The following is a 12,398-nucleotide window of genomic DNA, read 5'->3' on the forward strand; positions in this document are numbered from 1 at the left end:
CATATTTTCAGTGGCGTGGGGCCGGATGCTTAAGACTTCTGAAAAACAGAGATAATAAGCATCTCTGTGCCTGGATCTTTAACTGAATACACAAGGCGAAGTGTGGGCCCCTTTCTTTAACCATGTATTAATATATATATATTAAAATGCATCATTGGAAACATGGTTTATTTTTACAACCAAAAATAAAATAAATAATAAAATAAGGGTCCAACAGAACAACCCAATGTCTATAGGGAAGGGAGAGTGTTACAGTCCTTTAGAAAATACAAGTCCTTATAGCCCATCATGCCCCATTTAGCAGATTATTTTAAAATGGGGTAAAATAAAAATGGATTTTAAAAAAAACATAATGCACAATGTGCTTTTATTTGAGGGTTTCCCTTTTGGAAATACATTTCAACTACTCTTTAAGGCGTATATTGCTAATTTTCTTCAATATACCTTTCCCCAACCCCTTCCCTCAAAATAAAAAAAAGTATGATACCCATTTATTTAATAGAGATTTATATAAATGTTTCTGTACAACATGTATGCCTAACTGCAAATATGACCACACCTCAAAAGGAGGGTGTTTGTCTCATCAGCCAATGGGAATTCTCAGTTTAAAAGCGGATGGAAAGGCGGCCCCAACCAGAAAAGAGGACCCCCTTACGCTTTAAAAACCCTGGGACATCCTGGGTTCAATCCTCTGGCCCATGCAACATTTCTGGCTGAATTGGTAAGTCCAAACCTTTCTCCCAACCTCCTCTCTCTCTCTCTCTCTCTCTCTCTCTCTCTCTCTCTCTCTCTATATATATATATATATATATATATATATATATATATATATATAGTTTAAGATTTTAAAATAATTTAACATGTGGGTCAACCTCTTATGGGATGTTTTTTTTAAAAAGTCTCTATGGCTGAATCCTGTCCTTTAAAAGGCTATGATGGGTGACCCTTGGTGGTAAAACTGTACCTATTTCACTTAACATTAAATTAAAATGTTATTTATTTGTTATTAAATTGTTATTATTAAATTGTTATTAATAGAGTTTTATATATTTTACATATAAAATATATATAGCTAATTTCCATAGCTATATATATTTCCATAGCCGTGTCTTGTTTGGTTAGGTGGGAGAAAGGCCCATTCAAAAAAAGTCAAGGAACATGAAAGGCCCCTGCAGATTATCTGTATATGCTTATCTACTGTATTGACCTAATTACTGTAACAAAAGAATGCTCCTCTGGAAATAGGTAATACACATTCAAACCATCCTAGGCAAATGGGTACTTATGAAAATCAGGGCTAATGAATTACTTGTGCCTGGTACTCTAACCTAATACACAATCCTATACCTCTAGGCTGGCTTCATTTGAGGTCAGACACCCAATTGTCATTTAATAGATTTTTATATATAATTTAACCTCTGAGGATGCCTGCCATAGATGTCCCCATTGGGGAGATGGTGGCGGGGTATAAATAAAGTATTATTATTATTATTATTATTATTATGTGGGCGAAACGTCAGGAGAGAATACTTTTGGAACATGGCCATTCAGCCCGAAAGACATACAACAACCCTATAATTTAATCTGTTTCATTGGAAGCTACGGCTTATTTTTACAACAGAAAATAGGGTACATTATTTTGTTTGTTTGCTTTATATAAATAATAACAAAAAGGATGTAGATTTTTATTTTATTTATTTATACAGGGAATATCAACCACTTTAGATTATAAACATATAACATAAATTCAACAATCGACAATTTTGTTTTACCATCCATTAGAGCATTCATGTATTTCACCCCATGTTCCTAGAAAAAATGAGAAATAAGATTCTGTTATGCTAGTTTTAATTAATTAATCTAATTACTATATTTATATATTGGCCTTCTTACCAGAAAAGTGGGGGGGGGGGGCAATTTGGCTCACAAATTATACGTACATACAATATATTATATTATTACCATAGTACAATATTAACATCATATATTACCATATTGTACTATGACACTATACGGTAATATTATTTATATATGTGTGTGTGTGTGTATGTGTATAATATTACCGGTATTATATTGTAATATTAATATTAGTATTATATTGTACCACATCATAATATTATTACCAATATTATATGTACATACAATAAATTATATGTACATACAATACTGTATATTATATATAATATTATTATCAATATTATATGTATACACAATAATGTATATTAAATTGAATATTATAAAGTTTTAAGAGTTTATTTTACTTACCAAGCCTCCATGACGGCAAAGCCATTTAGATTCATGATCTAGCAAGAATGCTGCGATGCATTCAGCTACATTATCGACATGAACTTCTGTGTAGGGCATTTTTCTGACTAAAATGCATCCAAATAATATTATAGAAAAAATTCTGCCCCAGTTAATCTTGCCATCGGAAAATGTTTGCTGCATCACATGTTGAAGGATTTCACAGCTCTGTGTGGGAGTGTCCAATTGCAGAGGTGATATTATAGGAAAGATCCTGGCATCCAACTCATTCATTTTTTGTAAAGAGATACATATCTCAGTATCTAATGATGTTTTGGGGGCTTTTCCAGCTGCCAAATTCAGGTAAGATTGAATAATCCTGAACGTTTGTTTTTCAATTTCTGGTAATCTGTCAGGGTGGGTCCAATCCATGGTGTCTGGCGCGGTTTGGGTCTTGTATGGAAATGTGTCTCAGCAATGATTGCACAACCTGTTTAATGCTTGCCTCTTAACCCTCTCCACCTTCTTAGATTCAACAACTCAAACCATCAGAAATGAGCAACATCAACCAACATTTCTATCCTAACGTTCATATCCAGTACCCAGCCATCATAGAAAATATGCCGTTACCAGATGAAATTACTTATGAGGATGTGCAAATTTCTCAGCTGGAAGTGGATGATGCTCAAATGATGGGTTTGTCCTTATACTCCAAAGGTTATTTAATAATAAAATGAACGCCCACCCAGTGTGTGTGTGTCTTTTCTGAAATGATTGTCTGTTTTCCACAGAACAAGCACTTCGTCATGAGGATGCTGATTTCAAGACTGTGGAGAAACCAAAGGCTATTCCACCAACTTCCAAGCATGCAGGTAATGATGAATGGTAGTAAAACACAGAACATAAATACTACAACAAAAATTAACAAAGTCGCAATCACACAAAATAACAAACTTACAGAAATCAACAGAACATCACTCTGTAAATATGAGAAACAGCTACTCAGGTGTATGTATTTGCATTTCCAGATAAGGAGACCAACATGCCCACTCCAAAGACTACCAATCTATCAACTTCAAAAACTCGAGGTAATTGTATGCCCCACAGAACATCTCTCTGTAAATATGAGAAATAGCCACACGTGATTGTGTTTAGGTATTTTATTATATTTATTATATCTTTTAGGAACCCGCTTGAAGCGAGCCAGGCCAGAAACTCAGGAATCAGCTAGACCTCAAAAGAAGAAGAAAGGCAACAATGACATTGTGCTGAATTCGGAAGATGATCATGACTGTGAAATTATGAGCACTGCGGGGGAATGCTTTGCTGAAATTCGTAGATTGAACGATGAAGCGGACGACAATTATAAACAGTCTATTGCTTTAAAAATGAGATTGGATCAAATCGTCGGTCATGAAATTCCAAAACTTCTCAAAGCAATTAAAGCATGTAAAAATTATAACCCTCTTACAAACTCAACTCACTATCAGATAGGTAGAGGGTTGCACAAGCGGGGTAGAAGAAAGCAAAAGAAGCTCACACCTAGAGAACTGTACTGGAAAAGGAGACGTAGATTGATAACAAAGGCGAGAAAAACTCTTGCCAGGTCCAGAAGTAAACAAAAACATAAAAGCAATAGAGACTCAATGAGGTCAGACCCGGCTTCTTCTTCCAGTACAGACACCCAGAGGGATGGACATTCTCCTGAACCTCAACAGGTAGAATCCCCATCTAACGAGGTTGAGTACCGACCTCAACAGGAAGACACCTCTGGTGAGGAGGATGATGGGTCACCCCCTGTGTTTGCAGAATGCGTGCACAGGTGGCAATTTACCTTTCCTAGTTATAACACATTGCGGATCGGGGAGGTATACCGTTTCAGAAATTTAGAAACCGTGAGGTCATATGCACAGGTTATAAATGCATTATACACAGCGATCCAGGGCATCTTAGACAATCTGAACCAGAGAATTGATCCCGAAGATTTTGTTCAGGTGAGATTAGAAGCCTCAGGGTTACGAAATCCACTCTTCTCTTTTAAAAGAAGTAGGGATCTCTTTAATGCTGAGGAGTTTCTAGTCCAGCTGAGTCGTCTATTACAGAGCAATATGGAAATCTGCGCTCATGGTGATTTTGAGCTCGTGGTCACTATAACAAAACCGCCACAAGGTGGAGCACGTCGAAAACTGAGTTCCATTCCAGCCAGTGAAATAATTGCTAGGAAGAGACAGTATCTGATAGACCTGAATTATGCAGGTGGCAATATGTGTTTTGCTGGAGCTTTATTTGGTGTTATGAGTTTACATAAACCCACAGATTCAGAAATGTTGACAGCTGCTCAAAAACTGCATATGGAACTCGGATGGTCTGATCAAAAAAAGGTAACCCTTAATGATATTTCTACTGTTGAACAACATTTAAGAGTCAATATCGATGTTGCTTATTACTCAAAAAAGTCAGAGTGGGCTCTGTTTAAAACACAGGGCCCCATTTATCCTCAAGCCTATACTCTACTCTTACATGATGAGCATTTCTATGGGGTTCTGAATGTAAAAGCGCTATTTGGCATCCGAAACTACTGTCAATTTTGTCGCAAACTCTATAATCATGACCATCATTCATGTCTATTTTATTGCAGAATGTGTTTGAGAAAGGGGTGTGATAATGTGATAGGGAAACAGGTTCGATGCCCCCGATGTAAGTTTCATTGTAGGTCTGAGGCTTGCTTAAAATTACACCAACAGCTGGGTTTAGAGAAGAAAGTCAAATGTCTAGCGAGAATGTATTGTACAAAGTGTCGATATTATCAGGAGCTGGATCACGATGATGAAAAGTGTAAAGGGAGACAGTGTACGGTCTGCTGGGGTTACATTGTTGAAGATGAGGGTCATTTGTGTTACATGCAACCGCTTAAACAGCCAAAGCTTTCTGTGAAATATTTATTTTACGATTTTGAATGTCACCAGAGTACGGGGGCTCACGTGCCGAATTTTTGCTTTGTAAAAGCTTATTCTGGGGAGACTGTGGAGTGTTTTAAACCAGATTTTGTGGAGGAGAATAGTGGGTCTGAAGACAGTGATGGTGAAATTGAGGTGGAAGGGGAAAGGGAGCCATGGAAGTTTGCAGGCAAAACCTGGGAATTTAAGGGCGAAAACTGTATTGAACAATTTATTAAAACGTTTACAAAAGATGGAGCCTTTAAAGATGCAACATTCATAGCTCACAATTCAAAGGGATATGACTGTTATTTTATACTCCGACAGTTGGTGAAAGAAAAACTGGATGTTGAAATTATAGCACAGGGTGGGAAGTTGATCTGTGTTACTGTGGTAGGACTCTCCATAAAATTCATTGACTCACTCAGTCACCTACCCATGGCACTCTCTAAATTACCAAAGGCTTTGGGATTTGAGGATGCCAAGGGGTATTTTCCACATTATTTTAACAAGCCTGAGAATTGGGATTATGTAGGGCCAATGCCACAGCCCGAATGCTATGGCGTAGAATACATGATGCCTGCTGAAAAGGCAGCCTTTACAGCCTGGTATGCAGAGAACCAGTCAAAAACCTTTGATATGCAGAAAGAGCTTGCATTCTATTGTCAGAAGGATGTTGAGATTTTGGAGCAGGCCTGTACCAAGTACAGACATGAAATAGTGCAGCTCACAATGGGTATAAGAGAAGTCATGGTAGGCAAGAAAAAAGACAAAGTCAAGAGGTACAGGGTCGCTATTGATCCTTTTCAATACCCTACCATTGCAGGTGTGGCTCTCGCCATGTATAGGTTCAAATTTCTTAGGGTAAATACTATAGCGATTCCAAGTTGTAATGATTACCATAATCAGTACAAGCGATTCTCATCCGCCTCTATACAGTGGCTCTCTTTTGTCAGTCATAAGGAAAAAGTTGAAATACGTCACGCATTGAATGGTGGGGAGGTTAAAGTTGGAAATTATTTTCTGGATGGTTTTGCAGTTGTGGATGATAAGAAAGTTGCCTATGAGTATTTCGGTTGTTTTTTTCATGGTTGTTTGATTTGTTATTCTCCAGAGGAGGACAACCCCGTGGTGGGGAAATCTTACGAGTTTCTTTTTAACGCGACACAGAAAAGGACCGCGGAGCTCCAAAGCCTAGGGTTTGAAGTGCGTTCCATTTGGGAGCACGAGTGGAGAAATATGGTAAAAACAGATTTGGAAGTCCAGGCTTATCTTGCAAAAGCCAGTTTTCCTGAACCCCTAAAACCTCGCGATGCGCTTTTTGGGGGTCGTACAAATGCAATATGCCTCTATTATAAACCTAAAGATGGGGAATCTGTGAAATATTATGACTTTACTAGTCTGTACCCCTATGTAAACAAAACAAAAGAGTACCCCTTGGGGCATCCTGAAATCATTTACAAGGATTTCAAGCCCCTTTCAAATTATTTTGGACTAGTTAAGGCCAAGGTTTTTCCCCCTAGAAATCTCTATTTTCCAGTTTTGCCTTCCAGAATCTCTGGAAAACTCATGTTCGTACTGTGCTCAACCTGTGCAGAAGCACGACATCTGGACCCTTGTGACCACACAGATGAGGAAAGAGCGTTAATTGGAACATGGTGTACAATCGAGTTGAATGTAGCTATAGAGAAGGGCTACAAAGTTGTTGAAATTTATGAGGTGTGGCATTTTGAGCATCGTTCTGCAGATCTGTTTTCAGGGTATATAAAGATGCATCTTCGTCAAAAGCAGGAGGCTTCAGGTTACCCACAGTGGTGTGTGAGTAAACAAGATAAATCTAAATATATAAGGGATTATCATGCACGGGAGGGGGTGCGTTTACGCAGAAACAAGATTGCAGTGAATCCTGCAAAACGTCAAATTGCCAAACTGTTTTTAAACTCATTGTGGGGCAAGTTTGGACAGAGAACAAATTTACCTGTCACACAAGTACTGAGAGATCCTGAGGATTTCTTTCAGATTCTATTTTCTGATGCTTATAAGGTGTCCATGTCTGAATGTCTGGATGATGAGGCTGTCTGTCTCTCATGGAAATATTCAGAGGACCGTGTGACAACCGCTGGGCGTAAAAATGAATTCATAGCATGTTTTACCACTGCTTATGCTAGACTTGAACTCTACAAGTTGCTAGATAAATTAGGTAGACGTGTTTTGTATCACGACACGGACAGTGTCATTTTTGTGAGTCGGGAAGGGGAATGGGAACCGCCTCTAGGAGATTATTTAGGGGATCTTACTGACGAAATTTCATCAGGCCGGTCTATCACAGAATTTGTCAGTGTAGGTCCAAAATCCTATGGATATAAATTGACTGATGGCACAGCTTGTTTGAAAGTTAAGGGAATCACCCTGAATAGTGCTAACTGTGAGAAAATTAATTTCAGCAGTCTAAAAGACTTGGCATTCGCTTACGTCTCGGACAAGAAAGGCTGCCAGCCTCGTGAAATTGTGATACATCAGCCGGGTATTGTTCGAAATAAGCGTCAGTGGACGCTTCATACGAAAACCCTCAAAAAAACACAGAAGGTTGTTTTTGATAAAAGAGTAATTAAAGACGGATTTACAACGCTCCCTTATGGATACTGATTTGCAGACCCGATGGCAGCATCCCTTCTCTGCTATTCTAGCAGGTCCGAGCGGCTGTGGTAAAACCTTTTTTATAAAAAATATGCTGGATAATGCCGATCATGTGTTCTCTGTACTACCTCAAAATATTGTGTGGTTTTACAGTTGCTGGCAACCCCTGTACAATGAACTCCAATGTAAATACCCCTTTATCCAGTTTGTGCAGGGTTTACCTGAAAAATTTGATGATGATGAATTGTTACCACCCAATAAAGTCAATTTTATAGTAATCGATGATTTGATGCAGCCTGCTTGCGATAACCGTGGTTTGGAGATGTGTTTCACCCAGTATGTCCATCACCGGAATATAAGTGTTTTCCTCATCACACAAAATATTTTTTGCAAAGGAAAAAGCAACAGAACCATCAGTCTTAATGCAAAATATATGGTACTGTTTAAAAACCCCCGGGATAAACTACAAATTGCTACTTTGGCACGACAGATGTATCCAGGAAATGTGAGTTTTTTCATGGAATCCTACGCAGACGCAACAAGCAAACCTCACGGTTATTTAATGATAGATTTGAATGGTACTACACCCGAAACATACAGATTAAGAACTGGAATCTTCCCACCAGATTGGCCTGTGGTATATTTGATGAAGAAAAAATCCCGGAGTTACAAAAGGCAACTGTTTTAAAACGGCGTAGGACCTGCGGCTGCCTGCTCCTCCTGGATAATATGTCCAATCGTGTAAAGAGAAACCTGGAACTTTTAAAACTACTTATTAAGGTACCTCCACGCCAGAGAAAAGCCATTTTGTGCACGGGCTCCAATGATTTAATTGCTACTATCTCAGAAATAGCACTCAATACTTTAAAGGGAAACATCCCCTTGGCCCCGCACCAGCTACGGGCGTTGAGAAAAAGGCGCCGCCTTATTAGAATTCTGGGAAACAGCAAAGTGTCTCTTCGAAAAAAGAAGTGCCTTGTGAAACAGTCTGGAGGGTTTTTGGGACCTCTGCTAAGTTTTGCCGTTCCTCTGTTAACCAGTTTTCTAACCAAACAGTGATGGAATATGCTGAAAAAATGTATCTGGTTCCCAGCCGTCAACTGGATCAATTAAGAGGCGCACCTCCCAAGGATGAAAACATCCGAACTACAGCCATCTCATCCCTAGATAGAGAAATGCAAGAGATTCTACGAAGGTCTGATTTATCCGAACATGAAAAAGCACGACTCTACGATACCTTACTTCAAAAATATTTAACTCATGTAAAACAGAGGGATGCTGAGAAGCAAAGTTTAAATCTGTTTCTATCTGAACCACCTGCTGAAGAAACACCACAGCCCCCTTCTGACACCGTGTTTCGTGAAGTGGTGGACGGCCTGCCTGCTAGATACAAGAATCATGCGAGATTGATGCTCAGCAAAATAAGCCAAAACAAGAATATTTCTACATGGGATGATAAAGGATCCTTTGTGTATAAAGGAGCGGTGATTCCCGGATCTAACATCTTGGACCTGGTCAAAGCTGCGATCCAAACTCACGCCTTACCTGTCACACGTCTCCCTAAAGGGTGGGATGCCTTTATGAGGGCCTTGGCCGAAATAAACACCCCGACATCTGTGGTTGGTAATACGTCCAATAGAGAACTTCTGGACTATCTAAAGAACCCTAAGGGTTCACCCCCAACTCAAACTCCGTCTCTGTCACGCAGATCTTCTAAAAAGCAACGCCAGGCCAGCACCCCTGCATGGCTCAGCTTATAATACATTTTATTTTCAATGAATAAAATACTTATATTCTTAAAACCTATTTTGTTGTTTGTGAATGTTCTTTTAAAAACGACAGACACGTATCATATTCCAAAAGCAGCTCTAGGAGGAGCTTTTTATTAAACACGATTATGAAATGCACTACAGGACATACATTGTTGTATCGTTTGGAACATATCCGAGGCACGTGGTCTTGTGTTCATTTTCTTTACAAATTGAAGAACCATTTTGTCATTTTTATCCAAATCGTCGGAATATAATGCGTGAATATTTTTAAAGTCCAGTCCCTTGCAGCGTTGATGAAGGAAAAATATGCAGTGATGTCCGCAAACAACAGAGTCTGAGGCCTGTACAGGCCTGCATTGATACACAGTTTTGTCGGCGTTTCTTTTTAAAAAGTTCACGATGGTTTTGGGAAACAAGGCATAGTCAGGAGGGTGTCCATATGAGTCAAAAAATTCTGCAGTTCTTTCATTCGGCAGGTAAACAGCTAACCAGTGTTCCCCAGGGAGGTTATGGGGATGAGTGTTGATAATCAACGCGAGCGGCCTTTGCTGCAGATGCTTTCTCGGAAGCATGTCACATGGTAACACCCCATAGAAACTCTTTTGAGTATAGGGATTTGAGCTTAGTAGATGAGTTAACTGAAGGCTATCCATCTCACATATAATCAAACAAGACATTTCTCCTGTGATTTATTTCTATCACGTTGTCAAAAACACCGTAAACCAGCATATTGACGGTTGTTGGTAGAGGCTTGGCGAAACGCAGCTCTGCCCTCAGGTTTCCAGTTTTAATCAGGGAGTAGTGGTCGGCACATTCTTGATCTGGAGTCAAGTCAAACGCAAAGAGCGTGTAGCCTTTTGCATACTCCTCACGGTTAATTAGAAGTGCGCTGTCTTTCATGTGTTTGCCAGCAGTCTGAACCAAACTCATATATTCTCTCACACAATTATCCTCTTCAAAATTGGGCTGAAATGGTTTCATGGGATACTGTTCTCCATCCAAGTAGAGAGCTGCAAAATTGATGTCATAATGCTTAAAGTTGAAAGGGTTTTTATTGTATGCACCACTGAAAGAATCGTTATCGACCAACCCTATCACCACCTGTTTAGGAAGTTGACCCAAAAACAGGTTCTCTTGATTGGAGACACGGCTCCCTACCGGTATGCTGAATACTTTCATGCTTACACGGTCCACCGGGTATTTGGCATTAGATGTCAAGAGGGCTTCAGCATGTCCAAGGCGGACACCGGGTGTCAATTTCACTTTTTTGACAAAGAGGGAGGCTGATAAAATATGTAATTTGTAACGCTTGTTTGCATCATTGCTCATTAAGCAGAAGGCATTTTTATTGCGGGTAAGTTTAATTTTCACATCGACACCGTTCAGCAGCAGTTTTTCTTGAAAAAACAGGTCAGCATGGAGATGTCCCATCAAGTCTATTTTTCTACTACCGGCTCCCAGGGTTGCTCTTTTGATAAAACCATCATTTTCTCCATCCAACTCGGTAGACTCATGCTCCCCAGCATCATCTTTATAAAAAAGCCCCGCTGTAAATTGCGTGGCTAGTGTGTCTTCGCAATAGTTCAGCACGGATTCAATGTATGCTCTGTAAGGATAGCAGTTGTTACTTTGACTGATGAGACGGTCCCCTAAAGTCACATCTAACTGACTGAAAATGGAGGCTATCGGGTAATTCACGAGGCCTACCGCAGCATCGTTGGGGAGGTTTGTTCCGTCTTCATTCACCACTTTACACGTCAAATATAGAAGTGTGTTGTTGAGATCCATGTAGTCTTCACCATTTCCAGCAATAAAAAAATCCAAGGGTGCGGCTTCTGTAAGAGCCGTTAGTGGGGGTACTTCGATATAAAGGCTTCTCTCGATACTAGTTTGTGTAGGCCCAATGTGAAACAAATCTAGTTCAGATTTAGTGCACTCTTCAGAACATCCGTGAATAAAAGCCATGATGCTGTTTTAGAATATATCGCTCATAGACTGTATCCTCTGCCTCTTTCTCGCTCCACGACGCTTCTGTGGTTTCTTTCTATGCTGCGCTTTCCTTTTAACAGGGCGGGGCGGGCCTTTCAACCTCACTTGTGATGCTTTTCTTTTTAAGCCTCTTCTCCTTCTAATATACATCAGCCCTGATCCCTCTTGTGGGTTTTCATGGCTTGTTCTGTTTAGAACTGCCTGTGTAAAATGACCGACCATGTCTTTGGCTATATTACGCGCAGCTGTTTTTGCGTGGGGTTTAATGATGTCCAGGCCTCTTCTCAAAAGCGGTACAGCTTTTCGGAAAAGGCTCCTGAAAATCCCACCCAGTCCTGAGCCGTACATTTGGGGGATACCATGATAACCCGGAAGTCCATTTCCAGCTTGTGCTCTGTAATAGTTTTTATAAAGACCGGGATCCCCATAGGATTTCAGGATGACCATTTTCTTTTTTAAAGATCCAATGTCCTCCTGGGACGGAAGTGTAGCTTCACAATCACCTTTCCAAAGCGAAATGGTATCTTTTTGTTCTGGTCTGACTTTATCTCAACAGTGAGAGTGTCGATGTGGTGTTTGCTCACCGGAATGTAGTGAGGTTTATCGTAACAAATGTTGACACACTCGTTATTCTTTCCCTTCACAGGTACGCAGCGCAGCAGAGGCACGTAGAAATCACCAACGAGCTGGTGCTCCACTATATTAGTGTAAACATATAATGTGTTGAAACCTCCTGTGATGTCTGCTGAGAAAGCTGACGCTCTGAGAGGAATGTTGGGAGACAGTCCTAATATACGCTGTAATTCCACGTCAGCTTCGA

At 39.8% G+C, this 12,398-nt stretch overlaps 2 protein-coding genes across 3 annotated transcripts; one reads left to right on the top strand and one right to left on the bottom strand.

The window, feature by feature from the left end:
• The first annotated feature begins 9 nt into the window (after nucleotides 1–9).
• Nucleotides 10–7,996, top strand: LOC134295273 (uncharacterized). Of its 2 annotated transcripts, XM_062967126.1 has the most exons (5): nucleotides 10–721; nucleotides 2,775–2,940; nucleotides 3,036–3,116; nucleotides 3,273–3,332; nucleotides 3,430–7,996. In XM_062967126.1, the coding sequence occupies exons 2-5, from the start codon at nucleotides 2,799–2,801 to the stop codon at nucleotides 7,824–7,826; spliced, it is 4,680 nt and encodes a 1,559-aa protein (XP_062823196.1). In that variant the 5' UTR covers nucleotides 10–721; nucleotides 2,775–2,798; the 3' UTR covers nucleotides 7,827–7,996. The 2 variants fall into 2 exon arrangements, with proteins under 2 accessions (XP_062823196.1, XP_062823195.1); XM_062967125.1 differs by lacking the exon at nucleotides 10–721 and having other exon boundaries at nucleotides 862–2,940.
• A 2,247-nt stretch (nucleotides 7,997–10,243) lies between these two features.
• Nucleotides 10,244–11,554, bottom strand: LOC103282690 (uncharacterized protein F54H12.2-like). Its single transcript, XM_062967127.1, has one exon. It carries the CDS (start codon nucleotides 11,552–11,554, stop codon nucleotides 10,244–10,246), a length of 1,311 nt encoding a protein of 436 aa, XP_062823197.1.
• Between the last annotated feature and the right edge of the window lie 844 nt (nucleotides 11,555–12,398).

This window comes from Anolis carolinensis, unplaced genomic scaffold (genome assembly GCF_035594765.1).
Source record: "Anolis carolinensis isolate JA03-04 unplaced genomic scaffold, rAnoCar3.1.pri scaffold_189, whole genome shotgun sequence".
Classification (NCBI taxonomy): domain Eukaryota; kingdom Metazoa; phylum Chordata; class Lepidosauria; order Squamata; family Dactyloidae; genus Anolis; species Anolis carolinensis.